This window comes from Lactuca serriola, chromosome 7 (assembly GCF_051521515.1).
Source record: "Lactuca serriola cultivar US96UC23 chromosome 7, Lser_US96UC23_V15, whole genome shotgun sequence".
NCBI classification, from domain to species: Eukaryota; Viridiplantae; Streptophyta; class Magnoliopsida; order Asterales; family Asteraceae; genus Lactuca; species Lactuca serriola.
In genome coordinates this window covers 165,983,152-166,008,056 of record NC_136414.1, presented here as the reverse complement: position 1 = coordinate 166,008,056, position 24,905 = coordinate 165,983,152, and the positions used below count along the sequence as shown (strand labels likewise).

The 24,905-nt window shown below is 40.3% G+C and overlaps 2 protein-coding genes and 1 pseudogene across 2 annotated transcripts; 2 read left to right on the top strand and 1 right to left on the bottom strand.

Annotated features, from left to right (window-relative positions):
• The first annotated feature begins 6,326 nt into the window (after positions 1-6,326).
• LOC145064523 (uncharacterized) lies at positions 6,327-8,699 on the top strand. Its single transcript, XM_079011958.1, has 5 exons — positions 6,327-6,678; positions 6,793-6,881; positions 6,936-7,222; positions 7,379-7,470; positions 8,044-8,699. The coding sequence occupies exons 1-5, from the start codon at positions 6,327-6,329 to the stop codon at positions 8,697-8,699; spliced, it is 1,476 nt and encodes a 491-aa protein (XP_078868084.1).
• Positions 8,700-9,260: 561 nt separating this feature from the next.
• LOC145064521 (secreted RxLR effector protein 161 pseudogene) lies at positions 9,261-9,728 on the top strand (annotated as a pseudogene).
• A 1,935-nt stretch (positions 9,729-11,663) lies between these two features.
• LOC145063060 (mitogen-activated protein kinase kinase kinase 18-like) lies at positions 11,664-13,152 on the bottom strand. The gene has a single exon (XM_079010655.1). The coding sequence runs from the start codon at positions 12,890-12,892 to the stop codon at positions 11,801-11,803; it is 1,092 nt and encodes a 363-aa protein (XP_078866781.1). The 5' UTR covers positions 12,893-13,152; the 3' UTR covers positions 11,664-11,800.
• Positions 13,153-24,905: the final 11,753 nt, after the last annotated feature.

Genomic DNA, 24,905 nt, shown 5'->3' with positions numbered 1-24,905 from the left:
GGAGTGAGACGTGACACTCTCTTACTAGGAGAAGTATGCCATGCTAACTAACTGCCAGGTGACGTTAGTTCTGGGCGTCATCAGGCTCCTTGTCGTGACCTGATTGGTCGTGAGAGAATGAGAAGATCACGAGGAATATTCTTTCCTCGTGAGGGAAAGTGGGCTATCATCTTGGCGCTGACCTACTTGGTCCAACACTGGGTCCCAGCCAAGGCCCTAGCTTAATAACGTCCCATCAATTCTTTTGGTCAAGTTTAACGTGGCCGCATACGGTAACGTTAACAGTGACCATCTATGGCTCACGTCGTGAGTCGCTAGAGGACAAAATACTCAAGTCTGGCCACCCTCATGACATGACATGCATCTCCTCACATCGTGAGGTCCGTTTGAATGCCATTTTGATTCAAAAACCTCATAATACATTAAGCCACTAATCCATCTATTCCAGGAGCCTTCCTAACACTCCAAGGATAATAAAAGTCGATGCTTTAAGGTCTTGTAAGTCCAATAAATGACTTGGACTCAAATTAGGTCATTCATGGAGAAAAAGATCATAAATTCTCATGAATGAACTCCGACATCATTCAAAGTTCATATCCATGACATATAAGCATCTAGGGACCCTAAGGACCCATAAAGTTTCCAACTTTAATGAGTCCTAACACTCTAACTCTTAAGATCTTGGATAAATATGCATAAAACCTTAGATCTAGCAATAAGGAAACGTAAAGCTTGGATCTTGATTACTCACACTGATCCAAAAGTTTGGCTAAAGGTTGCAAATAAAGCTTCCAAGCTGCAACTATGCTTCCATGGCAATCGCTTCTTCTTCAAACCTCCAAAACTCCACAAAAAGCTCAAGAAGCACAAGGGGAGGCTAGGGTTAGGGTTTTACTGAGTTTAGGGACGAAAGAGGCTGGTTTGGAACCCTAAAATGAAGTTTATGGGGTTTAAATACGATGGAATCCCTAAAAGATCGTGGGCTTGGGCTATAGCGTACCTCACATCATGAGCTATTATTGCTCACGTTGTGAGCTCATTTAAATCAGAATATTCATTAAATCCATTCTCACGTCGTGACCCTTCAATGGTCACATCGTAAATCCTGATTTTACCCAAAAAAAAAAACATGCCTTTGACACCTTGAAGCCTTAAGTCGATCCGATCTAGAAATAGGGTGTTACAGTACTTTTTCCCTTTTTCTTCACATTAGTTGTAAAGTCCGATTGTATTTATATTGAACATGGCAATGAGTATTAGTGTGCTCTTTAGGCCTTATTTCTTGATGACATATCTACATCCTCAACTGATGGAAATCGTATAGGAGAGTTATAGCACTAATTTGTTTCATTTGCGGGGATTATATGTTGATTATTATCCTAGATGTTAATTAATATGTCAAATAAGCATTAAATATGCCAACTAAGCAATCAGCTACTATAAGGTGTGATTTGAACAAAATTTACACTTAGACGGTATCATGTGTACAAAGATCTTACGTCACTTTTATATTTTGAACAAACCAACCCTGAATGATGATTTTTGAACAAATTTGATACTTAGGGCCTATTTTTTTTAACATCTGAATATGATAATTAAGAGTCAAGGTCTAAATTAAAAAGATTCAGACCGTTTAGTTGACTCTTTTTTCACATCTAACCAAATCAGCCATCATCTGAGTGAAATAGACTTGGGTATGTATTTGAATGAAACTTATTCCCATATTACCCCTTTACCCTTAGCATTGGCACCTGTCTTTTCACTTCATACACTAAATTTCAGACCACAACTTCTCCTCCAGGTCCCAAAACTTCCATTGCAGCCTCCTTCCTATACTATCGTCTCTGTTAACGTTACCATGAACAGTCATGTTAAATGTAATGGAAATCATCAATGAGACGTTATCTCGTCAAAGGTTTGGCCAAGGCCTGGTCTTGGCCAATGCAGTCTAGCGCGAGGGTGGCAGTTCGTTTCCCTCCATGAGGGACGAATATCCACCACGATCTTCTAATTCACTCACGACTAATCAAGATGTGACAGAAAGCTTAGGTGACGCTCAGAACTGACGTCACCAAGCAGTTAGTTAACGTGGGTGTGATCCTCCCAGTCAGAGGAGGCCATGTCTCACGCTCATCGGATAAGGTCCCCATGATCTTTTAGAAGCAGGTATAAAAGGATCTCTTCCGTCTCAAGGAAATGATCCATCTTCTCTCTCACGAATATTACCCTAAACTTACCTACCTTAGAAAACTAACTTGATTGTCAGAGCGACGATCCCGAGAGAACATCCGGACGTCCTTTAACGATTCTTCTCTGTGTTGTTTTCTCAAGAAAACTCCTAAGGCGGATCCATCATCTGGTATCCAAACCCATGTTCAACATGTCACAACATTTGGAGCCATCCGTGGGACGTATCCTCAGAGTGATACAACCAATAAACGAAGTTGGTTCTCTGCAAAATAGGGATCTAAACCTAATAGCATATGGGACGGCAGTAGAAGATCTGTTCAAAATATCGATGACGTTAAACAACGACCATCATCGTGAGTGTAGAACACAGACCCCAATACAGGTGTTAATGGCACAGGTCCCGCCGATTACGGCAAATGTAGCAAAGCCAGTACTCTAGAGCAGTTTCCGACAACTGTTGTCGGATGTTCCATTGCCTCAGATAGCGATATCGCATCTCGATTTGTTCCAGACAAATCCATATGACGACAAAAAGGTACTCACCATCTCTAACTCTCATAAGAGGAACACACCTCACTACGTAGAAGACGAGATTGAGGCACTCTCGAGAAACCTACTCAACATTAGTTTCTCGAGCAGCGATCCCAGACCATCGAATTGGGATTCGCGAGATCCACTCCTTATATATGGATTCATTCTCAACATGAAAGTCCATCGAATATACATTGACAATGGTAGTTGCTCCGATATACTCTATGAGCATTGTTTTCGACAACTACCAGATGCGTGGTAGGAGGGGCTACAGCCCCCAACCGGTAGACCATTGGTAGGATTCATCGGGCACAACTTATTGCCATTGGGCGTTATTCGGTTGCCCTTAACATTGGTCAATCTTGACGAGAAGGATCGAATCATAAGAACAATCGAATACTCTCTGATCTGTTACCTAACGGAACACAATATTCTACTCGGACAATCGGCAATCTCCTTACTGCACCTCGTACCATCGAAGATCCATGGCATCATCAAATTTAGCACACGCCAGGGATCAATGATGGTCATTGCCAAATTCACTAGGGCACAACATTGCCACCAGATCATAGCCGCCCCAGAGCTTGTACGTGCACCAAAGAAGTCCAAGGAGGAATGTTCCGCCTAACAACACCAGATAAACATGGAATATCCAGAACAGCTTGTGCGAATCGGCGCTCACCTATCAGATGAGACCATGGCACGGCCGGTAGCACTCCTAAAGCAATACTCCATCGTTATCGTCTGGAAACCAAAAGATCTGACAAGCGTCGATTGACAGGTTATAGAACACAGCCTTAATGTCACGCTAGGAAGCAATCGGGTTAAAAAAAAAAAAGAGGTCAGGCGGCAAAATGGAACAAGGCAATAAACACAAAGGTGGTCGATCTGGTAAACGCCGACATCCTCAGGGAAGTGATGTTCCCAACAAGGATCGCAAATCCCGTTATGGTAAAGAAAGCTAATTGGTCATGGCGAATGTGTTTTGATTACTTGGACCTTAACAACGCCTGCCTAAAGGACTATTATCCTCTCGTGAATATTGATCAGAAGGTCCAATCGCTTGAAGTCTTTCAACTCAAATGTTCCTTGACGCGTACAAGGGCTACCATCAAGTACAGATGAAACGAGAGGACGAAGCAAAAACTACCTTCCACACCAAAAAGGGCACCTTCTGCTACAAGAAAATGTCATTTGGAATAAAAAACGTGGGTGCTACATATCACGCCTCACTTCTCCACCGTTGTCACCACCTCCTTTCACATTCGAATGACATATTGACTTTTGATTCCATTCTTTTTGTTGTAATCGGGTATGCTAAAATCAAATTTATATGGTGTTGTTTATCCGAAGTGCTTCTGAGATTTGAATATGTTGCATGCAATTGATTTTTCCTATTCTGTTGAAATCATTTTTTTCCTAAAATCAATTTTATCCATCTAAAATCGTGTATCCATGTTGAAATCGTTTCATCCATCTGAAAATTGTTTTTTATGGATTTGTTTATTGTGCAAATTGATGTTTTTTGCTCAATGTTAGGTATGTGATGTGTTTCAAATGTTATTTCCCCTATCAAAGTGATGGTGAATGTTCAATCTTTTTTGCTCATGGACTCGACTATAGTATTGTCTTGCAAGAGGTGATAAGCTTTAATCAGTAAACTATCCGACGTAAAGTAGTGTTGGTGATGATTTCTTGCTATTGAAGTTGGACCTTTTTCCCTTAAGCATCTATTTGTGTTCATTCTTTCTTGTTTACTAGCCTACTAGCTGGAAAATGCAATTTAATTACTTTTCATTGGTGTTATATGATGTTATCAATGAATTGAAAATTGTTATACAAATTGTTGGATGGTAATTTGTGTAATTTTGATATTAGAATTCTAGCTTGTTATGGGAATTGTATCACACGTTTTTATAGCTTCATTGGTAACATATACTACTAGCTAATGGTTAAATAAACTGTAAATTGATGATGATTTTACTCTGTAGAAATTAGTATAAAAATAGTAATATCATGGACATACATATATCTTTCTTGTTTATGTGATTTGTTGATACCTTCTTCATATTTATGGTTTTGGATTTGCTTTTATGTAAAAGCTCACATTCTATTTTTCTAAGGCAGGATGGAGTGGGAGCGGGAAAGGGGTGAGGGAAGCTTCCCTCACTCTTGAACACCACTCTGTGGGTGAGGGAAAGAACCGTGGGAAACGATTTGGGGGGAGGGGGTGCCGCACTGTCTATCTTCATGCTATTGGACAGTTTTGTTTTTTTTTTCTTTTTTCTTTTTATCTTTTTTAATATTTATAAAATTATATACCTACTATAAAAATATAAAAAATATATCAAAATTCATGGTTTTTAATTCCCTACAAAATGAGTATAATATATGTATGAAATATATTTAAAAAAAAAGTGAGGGAAGGACTTCCCACCCATTCCTTGGCTTTTAGGTGAGGGAAAGAGGGTATGGCCCACCAAAAGTGAGGGAAGCTTCGCTCCCACACCCTCCGGTCTAATAATCCATATTTTTCTTGTTTTTTTTTCAACCTTTTGAATCTTCATTATTAAAATGTATTTAGGTAAATGAGTTCATGGTTTTTGCAAGATTGATATATTTGGGATTTCGCATGTGAAAAGATTCTTGAAAGGAAATATGTGTTGGTGATTTTATATCACTAAATATATTTTAGTGTAATGGATTTAACAAGTGTTTCAAGAATAATGTTTTAGTTATAATACAAGTTAGGAGGTGTGGGAGTGCACACTTGTATTTACTAAACATTGTTAGTACCAAACCCTAATCTACTGTGTTTAGTCGGGGTTCGGGGCGCTGTTCTCATTTAGAACAGTACAACGACTAATCTGTCATTCTTGAAAAATGCAAATACAGGGACTAATCTGTTTTTTCTGAAAGATGCAAACTGTTCTCATTTATCCGTTGAGTGGATAAATCCGGGAAAATAACGACTCCTTTGGAACACAGAAAAATGGGAAACGCTTTCTTCTTCATCTTCTCTCAAAATTGATTCTAATTTTGTGCCTAAAATCAGAATTGTAACATCAGGAATTATCCCAGTTTGGATTTCGTGATACCCAAGGCATACAGGGTCGAAATCTCAAACAAGGAAAGTGTTAACACGATTCTTGTTTGTCATCCAGATTTCCAATAACCCTATTTCGTTTTTCCCCAACAATCTTGTTTGATATTTTCGTTTTCTGGAAAAGATGGTTGGCAATTCATTGAAAGACATGAATACTTCTTTTGGCAAATTGGAGAAATTCCAGGGCCAAGATTTCAGACGTTGGCAAAAGAAGATGCACTTCTGGTTGACCACTTTGAAAGTTGTCTATGTTCTTTCTACCCCAAAACCAGAAGAGGTTGAAGATGCAAGTCTGGAACAAATCAGAAGGAGAAGCAAATGGGAGAATGACAACTACATCTGCCTTGGTCACATTCTGAATGGTATGTGTGATTCCCTCTTTGACACTCATCAAAATATTGAAACTGCAAGTGAATTGTGGAACACACTTGAAGCAAAATATATTGCAGAAGATGCTTCAAGTAAAAAGTTCATTATTTCTGATTTCAACAATTAGAAAATGGTTGATTCTCGATCTGTAATGGAACAATATGATGAAATCCTACGAATTTATGGTCAATTCAAACAACACAACATGTCCATGGACGAATCCTTTGCTGTTTCAAGTGTGATTGATAAACTTCCACCCTCATGGAAAGATTTCAAACACCATCTGAAACATAGAAAGGAAGAGATAAGTTTGATTCAACTTGGGAGTCATTTGAAAATCAAAGGACTTCATGATCAAGAGAATGAAAAAGGAACTGGAAAGGGCAAATCTAATTTTGGACAACCCCAAGTTCACATGGCTGAATGTGATAAAGAAGACAATTCTACTCACAAGGGAAAGGGTAAAAAACGTAAGTATGAGGGTAACAACAAAAATTCCAACAAAAAATACAAGGATTCCAAGGAACTTGTGTGTTAGAGATGCCATCTGAAAGGGCATATGAAACGTGACTGTCGGGTGAAACTTGGAAATAAAGGTGCAAGTGGTAGTGGAAAAGATGGTGCTGGTGGTGGCAGTCGATTTCATGATCAATCTGCAACCAAAGGTCAAATTACTATTGATCTTGTAAGTTCAGTATTCAATGTTATGCTACTAACTCCAGAAGTTTCTTTTGTACAGGGGTTTGATACAGATTCATGGTGGCTTGATACCTGTTCTACACATCACGTGTGTAATGATGAACGGTGGTTCACGAAGTTGAACATAGTAAATAAAGGTTCTATCTTACACATGGCGGATGAAGGATCAAAGCCAATTTTAGGATCTGGTGTTATTAGTATTACGTTTACTTCTAGAAAAACAATTAATTTGTTTAATGTATTGTATGTTCCAAAGGTTCGAAAGAACCTTGTGTCTAGTGGTTTGTTGAATTGTATGGGTTATAAACAAGTGATCGAGTCGAACAAGTATGTGTTGTCTAAATGTGGAATATTTGTGGGATTTGGTTATTATTGTGAACGTGTTTTTAAGTTAAATGTTATAAATTGTTTTGCATCACATATCAAATCTACTTGTATGACTTCTGCATGTAATCTTGATAATTCTATGTTATGGCATAATAGATTAGGACATGTTCATATTAAAAGAATGGTTGAAATGTCAAAATCCGGATTAATTCCAGCTTTTGAAATTAATTCTGAAAAATACAAAACTTGTATGTTAACTAAAATCACGAAACAACCGTTTCCAAATGTTAATAGAAAATCAGAAGTGTTGGAATTGATTCATAGTGATCTATGTGATTTCCATGCTACACCTTCCTTGGGAAATAAAGAGTACATTGTTACTTTTATTGATGATTCAAGTCGGTTTTGTTATGTATACTTGTTACATTCCAAAAATGAAGCTTTGGAAAAGTTTAAAGTATATAAAACCGAAGTCGAATTATAGTTGGGTATTTCTATAAAATGACTTAGGACAGATATGGGAGGAGAGTACATGGATTCTGAATACTTCCAATAGGTTGGAATCATTCATGAAACCACAGCTCCTTACAATCCACAACAAAATGGTGTTGTTGAAAGGAAAAAACGAGTTTTAAAAGAAATGGTAAACTCGATGCTTGCTTTTCCGGGTTTAAGTGAAGGATTTTGGGGTGAAGATATGCTCACAACTAATTATGTGCTAAATCGGGTTCCTAATAAATGGAACAAAGTTACTCCTTATGAACTTTGGCACAAGAAAGCACCAAATTTGAATTATTTTTGAATTTGGGGATGTCGAGCAGTTGTGAAATTACCCGAACCTAAAAAGAAAATTTTGGGTGAAAGAGGAATTGACTGCATATTTATTGGATATGCAGAACATTCCAAAGCTTATAGATTTTATGTTATAGAACCTAACGAGGCATATTCCGTTCATACCATTACAGAATCGCGAGATGCTATTTTTGATGATTTGCGGTATTTTTCAATTCAAAGACCAAAGGATATGATTCCAAGCATAAGTGAGGTATTTAAATCAGATGTTAAGGAAGTTGTTTCAATTCCAGAAACACAACAACTTCATAAAAGCAAACGAGGTCAAGTCGCGAAAAATTTTGGCGATGACTTTCAACTATTTTTAGTTGAAGGTTCAAGGGATAAAGTGGAGAAACAATACTCATATTCCTCTCATATTGAGACTGATCCAAAGACTTTTAAGGAAGTTATGGAGTCTCGAGATGTTGCGTTTTGGAAAGAAGCGGTTGATGAAGAGATGTCATCCATTATGGAGAATAATGTTTGGGTGTTATCTGATTTACCTCCTGGTTCTAAGCCTTTGGGATGTAAATGGATTTTCAAAATTAAAATGAAGGTAGATGGAACCATTGATAAATTCAAGGCTCGTCTGGTCATACAAGGTTTTAGACAAAAAGTCGGTATCGATTATTTTGATACATAAGCACTGGTAGCACGGATTTCTACCATTAGATTGTTGCTTGCTTTGGCAGCTATACACAATCTAGTTATTCATCAAATAGATGTAAAAACAGCTTTTTTGAATGGTGATCTTGACGAGGAAGTTTATATGAAACAACCAGAAGGTTTTGTTCTGCCTGGAAATGAGCAAAAAGTGTGTAAACTTGTAAAATCATTGTATGGACTTAAATAAGCTCCAAAACAATGGCATTTGAAGTTTGATGAAGTTATTTTGTCTAATGGTTTTTCTTTAAACCAATCTAACAAATGTGTTTACTGTTGTTTTGATTCATCTGGATCTGGTGTGATCATTTGCTTGTATGTAGATGATATGTTGATTTTTGGCACTGATCAGAATTAAATTAATGCAACAAAGAATTTATTATCTTCAAAGTTTTCCATGAAGGATATGGGGGAGGCGGATGTAATCCTTTGTATAAGGATTAAACGGGTGAACAAGGGACTTGCTATTACACAGTCACATTACATTGAGAAAATTCTCAAATGGTTCAATTACAGTGATTGAACACCCGTTAGCACCCCTATGGATTCAAGCATGAAGTTGATGCCTAATAGAGGCAAATCAGTTTCTCAACATGAGTACTCACAGGCTATTGGTTCTTTGATGTATGCTATGACTAGCACTCGTCCCGATATAGCTTTCGCAGTGGGAAGATTGGGTAGATTTACTCATAATCCGAGTACTCAACATTGGCAAGCGGTTCATCGTGTTTTCAAGTATTTGAAAGGAACCAAGGATTATTGTTTATGTTATTCAGGATTTCCTTCGGTTTTGGAAGGATATTCTGATGCGAGTTGGATATCCAATAGAGAAGATCATTCTTCTATAACTGGTTGGGTATTTTTCCTTGGTGGAGGTGCTATCTCATGGGCACCTAAGAAGCAATCTTGTATAACAAGTTCAACAATGGAATCTGAGTTTATTGCATTGGTTGCTGCAAGTAAGGAAGCAGAATGGTTAAAGAATTTGATTTATGAGATTCCATTGTAGAGGAAACCGATATCACCATTATCTATTCGCTGTGATAGTGTTTCTACTTTGAGTAAAGCTTATAGTCAAGTTTATAATGGTAAATCGAGACACATTAATGTTAGACATGGGATGATTAGAAATCTAATCATGGATGGTGTGATTTCGATTGAGTTTGTAAAATCACAACAAAATTTGGCGGACCATCTCATTAAGAGTTTGGCGTGAGACTTAGTGCACAAGTCTGTTATAGGGATGGGTTTAAAGTCCTTGTAAATTCTTATGAATGAGACACCCAATTCCCCTCTAATACAATGTTAGAGGTTGAATTCAATGAGGAAAGCTTATTTATATGAATTGGAACATACATTATAACTATCCCAAGGTACGTGTGTTTGACCCTGTAGAGACCGGGATGAATTTGATTTCTTAATGATTCTTTTGATAAAATGTATACAGGTACATGAATAAAAGAATCACGTATATGATCGTGAAGTGTAGCCGCACTTTAAAGAGCTTGGGACTTGGCTTTTATACGATCAAGAATGGATTGGGACACACAACTTTATAATTAGTGTCAAGTTATTTTGTTGAGATGATTGTAAAACTAATGTGTATATTATCTTCAGATATTCAAAAGAGTTGATGGGTTCAATCTTTGAGATACCTTGATTTCTCGAATGTTTGAAATGTGTAATATACTAACATGAAAATTCAATCGTATCGATATTTTCATTTATGCATTAGTTTTGTATCTTTTGTTTTTAAGTTTGTTAATTCAAGGTTACACTAAAATAGGGGAGGATTTTGGTGATTTTATATCACCAAATATATTTTAGTGTAATGGATTTAACAAGTGTTTCAAGAATAATGTTTTAGTTATAATACAAGTTAGGAGGTGTGGGAGTGCACACTTGTATTTACTAAACATTGTTAGTACCGAACCCTAATCTACTGTGTCAAGTCGGGGTTCGGGGTGCTGTTCTCATTTAGAACAGTACAACGACTAATCTGTCATTCTTGAAAAATGCAAATACATGGACTAATCTGTTTTTTCTGAAATATGCAAATTGTTCTCATTTATCCGTTGAGTGGATAAATCCAGGAAAATAACGACTCCTTTGGAACACAGAAAAACGGGAAACGCTTTCTTCTTCATCTTCTCTCAAAATTGATTCTGATTTTGTGCCTAAAATCAGAATTGTAACATCAGGAATTATCCCAGTTTGGATTTTGTGATACCCAAGGCATACAGGGTCGAAATATCAAACAAGGAAAGTGTTAACACGATTCCTGTTTGTGATCCAGATTTCCAATAACCCTATTTTGTTTTTCCCCAACAATATGTATCTCTTGAAGAACATTCATAGGCGCAAATCGTGAATTTGAAAATATTTATATTTGACTTGGAATTGTGTTTAATTTGTATGTATGTGTAATTTGAATTTTGTATGGTGTTTTGTTTTTTTTTTTTTTTTTGGTTATTTTATAAAACGGAAGTCTTAAATTCAACAAAAAAAATTATAGAAGTGTAAAATGATCATTTTTATCATTCAACATATCGATTTAAAGGTTCCAATCAAACATCAATTAAAGTTCACGTCATTTTAGAATTTCAGATTTTAATAATTTAGATTTTGTCAAACTGTCTCTTAGTTACCTTGTTAAGACATTGTGTCGATCAGGTAATATCAAATTAAACAACTATTTATCGTAAGGTGTAACTTAAACAAAACATGTATTTAGATGATATTTTATGTACAAAAACCTTAATTTATTGATATTTTTTTATATTGGCTAAACTTGAATGATATTTTTTAAACAATTTTAAAACTTAGCTTAATGGTGTAATAGATTATTCACTTGTTAGAAGTTGAATGAACCAAATGGCTTCTAGTTATCGAATTGAATATTCTCTTTCTTCTATGAGGTCGAAGGAAAAAAAATAATAATAAATAAAATAAAAAGTTGGATGAAATAAATTCTAAAACGTGTTTATCTCCATTTACAATATTTGTCTACAACCAATTTTGGGGGTATCTACTATCTAGTATCTACGAAACTAATGAACAACTCATCATCTTCACCGCCACTCATGGTGCACCCACCTCCATCTCGTTACCTACCGCACCTGTCACTGCTCCGCTGTTTGCTTTTCCGTCACTATCTTCATTGATTCTGATCGTGATCCATTCGGTTTCCTCCTTTTCACATCTCCACTTTGGTATCTCTGACTTGTCCGCCAACTGTTTGATTCTTTGCCTCAAAGAGTTCGATGAACACGTGGATGGAGCAAAATCAGTTCCCAACGACGACGACGTCGACGGTTCCTCCATTGAATCCCACACGTCTTGATCAAGTATACTCGTCGGTGAATCCGTATAGATTTTTTCACATATCATTTGCTTTGAATTGTCGTCAAATTGGTGGAGAAACGGGTGTTTCAGAAGCTCTTTCGCCGTCCATCTCTCTCTTGGATCCCGATTCAAACACTTTCTAACGAAATCCTTCGCTTGATCGGAAAATTCATCTGGGATTTCAGGGATTTCCCCGGAGAATGCAATTCTATAAAGAACCGACACCGCGTCAGCAACGTTTGACCATGGTGAACCACCGGTGGCCATTTCAATCACTGTACATCCAAGCGCCCATACATCCGCCGGAAACCCCTGTTCTTCACCTCGCGCCACCTCCGGCGCCATAAACATCGGCGTCCCACAAATCGGCGCCACCTCATCAACCCATTTCGCACAACCAAAATCACCAATCTTCGCACCACTTTCGTCAATCAAAACATTCCCACCTTTAATATCACAATGCACTACACCTCTCGAATGAAGGTACTCTAACCCTCGAACTATCTCCCTTGTATACCTTAAAATCTCCGAACTCTTCAACCCGCCACCATTTCTTCCATTTATTCCGTCGACAATGGAACCAAAAGGCATGTACTGCATCAAAAGATTGTACATCATCTTGTTATCTTCTTTAGTAACATCACATCCTTTGTAGCTCACGACATAAGGACTACTCAAAGTAGACAAGAAATATTGTTCCTTTCGCAAGCTTTGAGCTTGCGACAACTCCATAGACTTGACTGCAAAAACCTCACCGGAGGTGGAGGTGGCGGTGGAGACGGTGGCGGAGGAGCCACGGCCAAGAACAGGACCTCTAGTCCACCCCATGTCGATTTTCTTGAAGAAATACGTGTCGTTGAAAGAATTTTTTTGAGGGTTGAGTTTGGTTGGTTGATTTTGAAGGGTTTGTGGTTTATATATATAGTGGGTTGTAAATTCATAAATGGGAAAAGGTTTTTGTAGCTTTTTTGTTGAAAAGGTGTAGTTATTTGGTTGGGTGGGAAGTCTGTAGGTGGCATTTGTTCTTTCTAGAGTTGACGATTGCTTTAACTGGAGTTTGACAGCGTGGCAAATTGTGGGTAGCGAGTGACAACTTTTTGGGCAGGCCAAGACGGCAGCTACGTGGCAGGGACACGTGTCATGAAGGGTTTGCTTGTAATTAGAAACTTAATCAATCTCTTGCTTGTGGGATGTTGTTCCATAATTTCTGGGAAATAATCATTATATGACGTTTTGATTTTATGGTTAAGTCAATTTCAGTTGTTATTGATGAGTGGTTAAAATGAGAAAGATAATAGAGACCCTTTATTCCTTATATTGACATAAATGAGAGTATTTCAAATCACCTACATACATATTTATACTTGTTACGTGAATTCATGCAAGTTCTATCGACATATTTAGTAAACAATTATATGATTTGTAGCATTGTGACAAAAAAAATGGGATAAGGTATCATTTCAAGATGTGAGCTTGAAGGGTCATTAGATAAGGATATATATGTAAATCTTGAAAGATAAAGTTTGAAATCAAATCCAAAACTTAGGTTGGATGCCTTATTTTGTAATTGTGTTTGTTGACTTTGAAAACCAAAGATTTTTTTGGGGGTTTATGGTAAGGTAGGAGAGGGTTAGAGGCAAAGAGTTGAACCACTATAGTGGTTGGTATCAAGTATTCCACTTTTTGGTAGAATATCCTCTCAAACTTGAGTAATTTGGCATATACTTTTGTCCAAGAGTAAAGTCTCGACTCTTAGAGGGAATTTACTCTTCAAATTTATGGGTTATATTTCAAGTTTAATAAATAAAGGATTTTTAAATTATTCCCGTCTTATCTTATCTTTAGTTTATTAGCTGTCTATTCCAATTGTTAAGGGTAGTTTGTTATTTCTTTTTTCTTGATGTTATTTATACCCATCGTGGGATGTCAATAAAGATTAGTTTTTTTTTTTCAATCAATCAATTTCTTTATGGTATCAGAGCCTACGATCTGGCCTGAACTTGAAACCCATTAGCGATGGGTACTGATGATAAGGAGAAGGACAAGGCAGGGAGTTCCGGCGGAGATGGAGGCAACATAATCGACTCCAATTCGCCATTCTATCTACACGCATCAGATTCACCGAGACAGATGCGAACGAAGTGTTGACAGACAGCAATTATGGGGATTGGTCACAGGAGATGGCTAATTTCCTGTTTGCGAAAAACAAAATGGGTTTTGTAAACAAATCCATCAAGAAACCGGAAGAACACGCAGATAATTACATGATGTGGATGAGATGTGACGCCATGATTAAGGGCTGGCTCACCACAGCCATGGAGAAGAACATTAGATCCAGCGTAAAATATGCAACTACATCAGCGGAGATGTGGGACGATCTCAAAGAGCGTTTTGGGAAGGAAAGTGCCCCACGTGCTGTAACGACCCGTCTCTGGTATGTTGTTTCCATGATATTTATTTAGAAGTTTTCAAGAGGGACTCGGCTAGTCTATAGCCCAACTTGTCGAGTAGGGACGGGATTTCGAGCACGTGTAAGTCGGCGACTCGGCGAGTCCATATTCGGGACTCGGCGAGTCTGCCTGCCAGGAAGAAACCCTAAATCCCCGGGTTGCTCACTATTTAAGCAACGTTATGTGCCCCAAACTCGCCTCCTTCACCCTCAGAGATTTGTGAGAAACCCTAATCCATCCCTTGATTGATTAAAGTGTTTTTGTGTGGAATCTTGGAGATTTGAAGAAGAAAAAGAAGGAAGAACCAAAGAGAAGAGGTGTAGAGCAAAGATCCAAGGTCAAAATCAGAGTTCATTGAGGTATTTCTCGAATTCCTTCTGTTTTATGCTTTAAACCTCCATTAGAACACTTCTAGGGCTAGTTTGATGTCGTTTCCAAACCGTATAGTTGTATGGATGCCTTAATAGGTCGAGATATCCCTAGATCTGTTCATTTAGGAGTTGTAGAGCCCGGATCTATTGCCTTTTTGAAGATGCTTTGCATGAGAACCCTAGATCTAGCCTTTATTATGCTTTTTGAGCCTTATAATCTTCATGGATGCTTATGGGCACGTAAAGATAGAATCTTTACGTGCTAATCGAGCTAAGGGAGCCCAGATCTATAAGTTTTATACGCTGGATTCAAGCAGAATCGAGTTTAGAGTAGCTGCATGCAAGCGACTCGGCGAGTCGGAAGAACGACTCGGCAAATCGAGTCGTGAGTCCCCGATTTTCCCCTTTTTGAGTGATGCCGAGTGGGGACCAGTGAGTAGTAGAGTGGAATCAGTGAGTTGGAGGTCAGACTCAGTAATGGAGGGACTCAACGAGTTGTTCATACAACTCGGCGAGTCCAAGGCAATCTTCTTAGCTCGAAGAACAACTCGTCGAGTTGTTCATAAGACTCGGCGAGTCGGATGCAGATTGCCTAAGTTTTTTAATCAAAAGGGAACTCGTCGAGTTGATGCCATACTCGACGAGTAGCCACGAGTAGGGTTGAGAAGTGACAATAGAGACTCGGCGAGTTGGCGGCCTAACTCGGCGAGTCAGGTCAACTGTAGGTTGACTTTGACCGGGAGAGTTGACTTTGACTAGGGGTAAAAGAGTCATTTTACCCCAATGCAGTGATTAGTATTTGATTGAGTGTGTTTATGGAATTGTAGCCGGGGAGATACCGGAGCAGCACCAGATAGCTTCCAGAGCCATACACACAGCAGCCAGATCACGAGGTGAGTTTCCTTCCAGTAGGAACGGGTCTACGGCCATAATGCCGGCCCGTTTAGTTAGCAGTAGTTCCGAACTTCAGTCAGATGCAGTAGTTAGAGTGCTTGATGTCTTTGTGATTCAAGCATGTTTTGTGTTATGTGTTCCGGACTTCGGTCTGATGCAGTATATGTGTTATGTTAGCAAATACGTGTTTATGTTATACTATGTTCAGACAGTTTCGGACTTCGGTCCGATGCAGTTAGTTTCGGATTCCGGTCCGATGCAGGGGACAAGGTCCCAGTCAGTTCCGGACTTCGGTCCGATGCAGCTAGTTCCGGACTTCGGTCCGATGCAGTCAGTTCCGGACTTCGGTTTGATGCAGTCAGTTCCGGATTTCGATCTGATGCAGTTAGTTCCGGACTTCGGTCCGATGCAGTCAGTTCCGGACTTCGGTCCGATGCAGCTAGTTCCAGACTTCGGTCTGATGCAGTGGGCAAGGCCCAGTATGTGCCTTATTTGTATTTGTGTGGTATGTGGTAGTTTGGGGGAGCTCACTAAGCTTCGTGCTTACAGTTTCAGTTTTTGGTTTCAAGTACTTCCGCAAGCAAAGGGAAGAGCTCAGGATGATGGCATCGCACACACCACAGCTTCAGTTTTTGTCCTGGGAGTTGATTCAGTTTACTTAGATATGTTTTGATACAGTTGTGACACAGTTTTATAACAGTATTTTAGTATGGTTTGAGATACGCAGCATATGGTTTTATTATATGATACTCAGTTTTATGATTTTTGGTTATATTAAAAATGAAATTTGCGGGTCGTATTTTGGGATGTTTCAAGTTGGTATCAGAGCCTTGGTTTGAGGGATTCGGATACACTTCCGGGTGTATCTGAACTCAAACTAAGGGAAAAATAAAAAGATTTTCAAAAGGAAAATGTTTTCGAAAGAATTTTGAAAAGCACTTAGAAAGAAAAGAATTTTTAAACGAGATAAGGGTGTGGTGCATGAGATCAGCCGAGCTCAAGTAAGTACTCCCAAATTACCCATACAAGTTTATTAGTTCAGTTTCAGTTTTAGTTCCAGTTTCAGTTTCAGTAAAACAACATGCTAGTATAGGACTAAGGATCTAGGAGGATGCCTTATGTGCCTGCTATATGTGTTTCAGCTTTATGAGAATTGCATGCTAGTATTGAGTAGACAGCAGTAGGATAGCCTGTTTAGGTTATGCCTGATAGTATGAGTTTAGCATTGTATGCTAGTACAATTTTCTCGTTATGAGGATAGAATTGCTTGAGTAGTTTCTTGTGTCCGAATGCTGCTTGCTTTGTGCTTTGTGGGACTCCGAGTGATGGGAGTTAGCCAATAGGTGAATACGTCACGTCACATGTGATCAGGGTTGAATAATCTTAGAGTGTTGGATTTGGCCCTATTGCGCAGCTCTTGTTTGAGTCCAACCGTTGTAGGGACAAGCTTTTTACTCGAAGGATTATCTGAGCCTCATCACATGTGATGGTATTCAAGTGATGGCTAATTAGCATTATAAGGAGGCCTTCAGCAGCTGAGGACTGGTTTGAGTGGAGTCAGAGATTTCCCTAGGGCAAGCCTAGGATGAGAGTAGCAGAGATCAGTAGTAGTAGTAGTGACTTGGTGGAGTCAAGGCAGTTCTTGAGGAAAGTACGAATAGATGTGGAAGGTAGTATGGGCCCGTACTACTGAAAGCAGAGGATCTGTACTCGAATCAAGGAAGGCTGAGGCAAGACCAGGAAGCTAGTAGTAGTATCAATGATCCCTTGAGATATTTCAGTTTTCTGATGTTGCCATGATGTGTTTCAGAATGGTGGTTTTGCGTTCGAGGCTAGCAGACGGCAGTACCGGTGCCGGGGAGGGATCAGGATCAGGCTCGGGGGCCGAGCATATGGATGAGCAGACCAGAGAGTTTCTTTCTTCAGAGATTACTCGTATCATACTAGATCAGACTCCTGTGATCTTCGGTTCGATCAAGGAGGGTATCCTAGAGCTGATGGATGAGAGGTTGGGCACCTTCCGTGCCGAGGTGGCGGCCATGATGGGGTCGCGCACACTTACTTTCAGGGAGTTCAGGGCATGTGGAGCTCCAGATTACCACAGGGAGCGGGACCCCATAGCGAGTACTAGATGGTTGGCGGATGTAGCCAACGCTTTCCGCACGAGCAGGTGTCCCGAGGGGGACAAGGTTAGATTGGCGTCCTGTCTTCTGAAGGACAGGGCACGGGATTGGTGGGAAGATGTCGGACATACCATTGGAGATGATGCAACGCTAGATGCCATGACCTGGGCTGATTTCTCTACCAGGTTCCGGGCGGAGTTTGCACCGGTTATTGAGGTGCAGCAGTTAGCCAGAGAGTTTCAGGACCTCACCCAGACTACAGAGACCGTGGCGGAGATTACCGCCAAGTTCAGGGAGAAGGCTCTTCTCGTTCCTCAGTATGCAGCCGATGAGGAAATGAAGAAGGCCCGTTATCATGAGATGTTGCGGAGCGATATCCACCAGTTTGTGAGCCGGTCCAACTGTAAAACGCTGGATGACATGATTGCTAGGGCTCGGGAGAGGGAGATTGACCTTGAGATGAAGAAGAAGAGGAAACCGGAGGCGGTTTCGGGTACAGGTAGTTCGGGCAAAAAGCCCAAGGTTTCAGATCACAGATCCAGGAGTCAGCAGAGCCACGGACGATGTGGCAAGTGTGGGAGATTGCACAATGGGGTGTGCAAGGCAGGGAGTTTCGGCTGCTACAAGTGCGGTTGGACTGGGCATTTGAGCAGGGATTGTACGGCCCCTGCTACCGCCATTGCAGCATCAGATCTGATTTGTTTTCAGTGCAATCAGAGGGGACATAAAAAGTCCCAGTGTCCGAGTTTAGCTGCAGCAGGGAAGGTAGCTGCACCTGCCCCTGCTACTTTGAGGATTACAGATGGCCGGCAGGGCCGAGCTGAGGCGCCAATGGCGAAGAGTAGATCTTTTCAAATGATAGTAGAGGAGGCACGAGCGACTCCTGATGTGGTGACGGGGTCGTTCTCGGTGAACGGCATTTCTGCTACAGTATTATTTGATTCGGGGGCTACCTGATCATTTGTATCGCTAGCGCTTAGCAAGAGATTTAGTAGAGCTCCAGGGGAGCTAGATTGTCCACTAGAGGTCGAGATAGCAGATGGCAGGACCGTGAGGGTCGCCATAGTGCATAGAGGATGTTCTTTTCAGTTGTTCGACGAGCAGTTTTCGGTGGACTTGGTCCCTATTCCCCTGCGTGGGAATAAGGTCATAGTAGGCATGGATTGGTTGAGTCCCAATGGGGCGGTGATTGATTGTGAGCTGCAGCTAGTGAGAGTTCGCACTCCCAGTGGGGGAGAGTTAGTGATTCAAGGCGAGAGGCCACAGCGCGGACCAGCTTTTTGTTCAGCCGCGAGAGCGAGGCGCTATTTTCAGCAGGGTTGCGCCGAATATGTAGCTTATGTTTTGGATGCCCGGGAGAAGGGTAAGGTGGCAGTAGATGATGTTCCGGTAGTGCGAGACTACCCTGATGTATTCCCAGAGGATTTGCCTGGGATACCTCCAGAGAGACAGGTCGAGTTCGGGATTGATCAAATTCCGGGTGCGACGCCGATAGCTAAGGCACCGTATCAGTTAGCTCCCCCTGAGATGCAGGAGTTGCCTACGCAGTTGCAGGAGCTGCTAGACAAAGGTTTCATCAGACTGAGTAGTTCGCCTTGGGGAGCTCCGATTTTGTTTGTGAAGAAAAAGGACGGGTCGCATCGTATGTGTATAGATTACCGGGAGTTGAATAAGGTAACGGTGAAGAACCATTACCCACTTCCGAGGATAGATGATTTGTTTGACCAGCTTCAGGGAGCGTCTTGGTTTTCCAAGATCGATTTACGTTCCGGGTATCATCAGATGCGAGTCAGAGATGAGGATGTGCAGAAGACTGCTTTCAGGACCAGGTATGGTCATTATGAGTTTGTGGTGATGCCATTTGGGCTCACCAATGCTGCAGCCGCGTTCATGGACCTCATGAACCGTGTGTGCAGGCCGATGCTGGACCGATCTATGATAGTATTCATAGATGATATCTTGGTGTATTCCAAGACGCATGAGCAGCATGAGGAGCACCTGAGAGAGGTGCTAGAAGTTCTGAGGAGGGAGAGACTTTTCGCAAAGTTCTCCAAGTGCGAGTTCTGGTTGCGCGAGGTGCGGTTCCTTGGACACCTCGTCAACCAGAGAGGCATTTTAGTAGATCTGGCCAAGATAGAGGCCGTGATGCAGTGGGAGGTCCCGAAGTCTCCATCCGAGATTCGAAGCTTCCTAGGTTTGTCAGGGTATTACCGGAGATTCATTCAGGATTTCTCCAAGATAGCAGTGCCACTCACCCGACTGACCAAAAAGTCGGTGGTGTTTCGTTGGGGGCCTGAGCAACAGGCAGCATTTGAGACCCTCAAGTGGAGGTTGTGCGAGGCTCCGATCCTTACCCTGCCAGAGGGAGTAGAGGATTTTGTAGTCTACTGTGATGCCTCAATCACAGGTATGGGAGCAGTATTGATGCAGCGAGGCCATGTGATAGATTACGCCTCGAGACAGTTGAAGCCTCACGAGGCTAACTATCCTACTCATGATTTAGAGCTGGGGGCGGTTGTGTTTGCCCTCAAGATTTGGAGACATTACCTTTATGGGGTTCGCTGTACCATCTACATGGATCACAAGAGTTGTGACACAGTTTTATCATAGTATTTTAGTATGGTTTGAGATACGCAGCATATGGTTTTATTATATGATACTCAGTTTTATGATTTTTGGTTATATTAAAAATGAAATTTTCGGGTCGTATTTTGGTATGTTTCACGTGCCTATGAATTGAAGCGGACGCTGACTATCACACATCAATACGGAGCCTCGTTCTCATCCTATTACACTAAGATGCGTACTGTTTGGGATGAGATCCAATCGGTGACTCCATTACCCCACTGTACATGTGGACTTTGCACCTGTGAAATCGGAAAAAGGCTGAATGAAGGTAAGGAAAAGGAAAGGCTTTATGAGTTCTTGTTGGGCCTCGATGATGTGTACTCTACAGTCAGAACGCAAATTCTGACCTCAAAACCTACACGCACCTTGGGAGCTGCTTATCATTTGGTCGCTGAGGACGAGCAGCAACGAGCGATCTCAGCAACAAGAAAGCCCTCCCACGAAGCTACCTCCTTCCAAAGTTTTTCTTACAAACGAGAGACCACCAACAAGGCACATCACAGAAAATCAATTCATCCAGCAAGGAGGCGAACTGCAAAACACAGGAGGTGGAGAAGTGTGTTCATTGTGGCAAAATTGGGCATAACAAGGAGGGGTGTTTTAAAAGGATAGGGTACCCGGATTGGTGGCTAGGAAAAGTGAAAAAGGAAGCTCCAAAGGCAGCTTTCGCAGAATCCAGTTCAAGCCCAATACAAGGGCTAACAGGTGAACAATATCAATTGGTTTTGAACCATCTCTCTATTAACACACCCAAGGCTGGAGACACAGAGGATTTAAGTGCTAATATGGCAGGTAATAATCAGAAAAATAAGCCTTGGATTATTGATACAGGTGCAACTGAACACATGACAGGAAACATTGATTTACTTGAAAACAAAGTGAACTGTGGTCATGAGAACCCAGTCAAAATACCAAATGGTGCCCTGGTACCTGTTGAGGGAAAGGGAAAATCGACACTTCCCAATGGGATTCAGATCAAATATGTTTTGTATATACCTAAGTTTCAGTGCAATCTACTCTCAGTAGGTCGCTTAACAGATGATCTAAATTGTGTTGTAACTTTCTTTCGTGGTTTCTGTGTTGCTCAGGACTTAGAAACGAGGAACTTGATTGGTGTGGGTAGTCGGGAGAAGGGGCTATACCAGATGGATTCGGAAGTAAGGAAGAGGAAGGCTATGTTGGTTTCCACTAATGTCGAGGCATGGCATAGAATACTTGGACATGCTTCAGAATCCAAGCTTCATAGGATTGATTTTTTGAAGAATTTTACTTTTGATTTAAGAAATAAAACGTGTGACTCATGTGTAAAGGCAAAGTTTACTAGATTACCATTTTCCTTTTCTTCTATTAAGACAAATGATTGTTTTGAGTTAATCCATTGTGACATATGGGGTGGGTATCGTACCCCTTCTATTTCTGGTGCACATTATTTCTTGACCATAGTGGATGATTATAGCAGGGCAGTTTGGGTCTTCCTCCTTAAGCACAAGTATGAGGGTAGTGTTTACTTAATAGATTTTTGTAAAATGGTAAAGACACAATTCGAAAAGAAAATCAAAAGAATAAGGAGTGATAATGGTGGTGAGTTTGTTTCCACAATCATGAGAGAATTCTATTCAACAGAAGGGATAACTCTTGAAACATCTTGCATCAAGACACCACAACAGAATGGTGTGGTTGAGCGCAAGCATCGTCACCTTCTTGAAGTTGCCCGTTCTCTTCGTTTTGAAGCCTTGTTACCAATGTTTTGGGGCGAATGTGTTCTTGCAGCCACATATATTATCAACCGATTACCATCGAAGGTGATTGGTTATAAAACACCATTTGAAATCTTATTCAAGTAGAAACCCAATTATGATCATATGAGGGTCTTTGGCTGTTTGGTGTATACTAGAAATACGGAAACAAGAGGAGATAAATTCAAAGTGAGGGGGAGGCCTGGAGTTTTTGTGGGTTATCTACATGGTAAAAAGGGATATCGTGTTTATGATCTTGATGACAACAAGATCATAATATCGAGAGATGTCAAGTTTGTTGAGAATAGTTTTCCATTTAGGGAAAACAGAGAAAAAATACAACCATGCAACACAGAACACAATCTCAATCTAGGTGACCCACCTGAACAAGAAAGCATGTACCAAGCGAAAGATAAATCCAAAGAGACAATACAAGAAGTTCCAGATGTTGTTGGCCTGGATCAGACGCATGTCAAGGGCAACACTATTCCTGTTAATCAAGAATCTCAAAGTCAAGACGAACAACCGCGACCTCATGTTGAAGAACCAAAAGCTCCTGAATAGTCTTTCAGAAAAGAACCAAGAATCAGAACTATGCCTAAGAAATTCAATGACTTTGTCATCACACTCCCTCCCTCAATAGACAACTCAACACCCACACAGTCATCTTCTACGGACCACCCAATGGCGAATTACCTTTCGTACGAGAATTTTTCTTCAAAACACAAGGCTTTCTTGTCTGCTGTGAGTAGTCACGAAGAGCCCAAATATTTTAAACAAGCTTCAAAGGATCCAAAGTGGAGGGAAGCCATGCAGAATGAAATTCGAGCCTTAGAGAAAAATGGTACTTGGACGCTTGAACACTTACCACCAGGAAAGCGAGTGATAGGTTCCAAATGGGTTTATAAAATCAAGTATAAGCCGAATGGTGAGATAGAACGCTATAAAGCAAGATTGGTGGCAAGGGGTTTTACACAAATGGAATGGGTTGACTTCCATGATACCTTTGCAGCAGTGGCAAAACTTGTAACAGTAAGAACTCTTCTTGCTGTTGCAACTAAGAGGGACTGGGTTGTTCATCAATTAGATATGAACAACGCCTTTCTACATGGCGACCTTGATGAAGAAGTATACATGCGTATTCCCAAAGGATTTTCAAAGGAAGGAGATCATAGAGTGTGTAGGTTGATAAAATCGCTCTATGGACTGAGGCAAGCCTCCAGAAATTGGTACCAAAAATTCACTGTAAGTCTCACTCGTTTACAATTTGTGCAATCCCATGTAGATGCTTCTCTTTTTGTGTACAAGAGAAACAACTCTTTTGTTGTGGCTTTAATTTACGTGGATGATGTTATCATTGCTGGAAATGATTCAGACAAAATTCAAGCAACAAAAGATTACTTAGACAAGCAATTTAGTATTAAAGATTTGGGCTCATTGAAGTACTTCCTTGGAATAGAAGTAGCTAAAGTTGCTGATGGGATAGTGTTGAGTCAGAGAAAATATACACTGGATATTTTAGAAGACAGTGGGATGCTTGGTTGTAGACCTAGTTCCTTTCCTATGGAACAAAACTTATAACTTGATCTTTGTACTAACAGTGAGTCGGTTGATGCCAGCCAGTATAGACGTTTGGTAAGGCGATTACTTTATTTGCAAGCTACACGACCTGACATCGCATATTCAGTTAATATGCTTAGTCAGCTTGTTGCAGACCCCAGAAAACCACACATGGATGCTGCCTTTCGGGTCCTAAGGTACTTGAAGGCAACACCAGGGCAAGGTATTCTGTTGCCACGAGATGGCGGTTTGGAATTACAATCTTATTGTGATTCTGACTGGTTGGGATGTGCTTACACTAGGCGGTCACGTACTGGTTATTTATTACTTTTGGGAGGTGCACCTATTTCACGGAAAACCAAAAAGCAAACAGTTGTGTCACGTTCTTCAGCCGAAGCAGAGTATAGGGCTATGGCCACAATCAGTGAAGTTTTGTGGGTACGTTGGTTATTAAAAGTGTTGCAAGTCCCTCAAGATCATCCCACGCCTCTATATTGTGACAACCAAGTTGCACGAGACATAGCAAACAATTCCGTCTTCCATGAACGAACAAAACATGTCGAGATGGATTGTTATTTTGTTAAAGAAAGAGTTGAAACCAAAGAAATTCAACCGGTTCGTGTTGATACTAAACTTCAGGTTGCTGATCTTTTTACCAAGGCTCTAGGTGCAGAACGACTTTGTATTCTATCGGGCAAGCTAGGCATTCGAAATCTGCATGCTCCAGCTTGAGGGGGAGTAAAGGATTTTTAAATTATTCCCGTCTTATCTTATCTTTAGTTTATTAGCTGTCTATTCCAATTGTTAAGGGTAGTTTGTTATTTTTTTTTCTTGATGTTATTTATACCCATCGTGAGATGTCAATAAAGATTAGTTTTTTTTTCAATCAATCAATTTCTTTAATAAATATATAGCTTTTGCATCTATGAGTAGGTGTATCATAGGATTCTTGTCTCTATTTCGACCTCATACCGCAAAATTGTACATCAAAAATAATTATTGTCATTAAAATGATTTTTTGTCATTTAAAACATTTTGTTTGTAAAAAATCGTGTGACTGTTATTAAACACGGTTATCA

What these genes read in the sequence shown, in the direction of transcription:
- LOC145064523 (XM_079011958.1), top strand. Translation starts at nt 6,327, where the DNA reads ATGGTTGATTCTCGATCTGTAATGGAACAATATGATGAAATCCTACGA. An exon ending in TAAAAAACGTAAGTATGAGG is followed by an intron (nt 6,679 to 6,792) that starts GTAACAACAAAA and finishes TTGGAAATAAAG; the next exon opens with GTGCAAGTGGTAGTGGAAAA. An exon ending in GTCAAATTACTATTGATCTT is followed by an intron (nt 6,882 to 6,935) that starts GTAAGTTCAGTA and finishes TCTTTTGTACAG; the next exon opens with GGGTTTGATACAGATTCATG.
- LOC145063060 (XM_079010655.1), bottom strand. Translation starts at nt 12,892, where the DNA reads ATGGGGTGGACTAGAGGTCCTGTTCTTGGCCGTGGCTCCTCCGCCACC.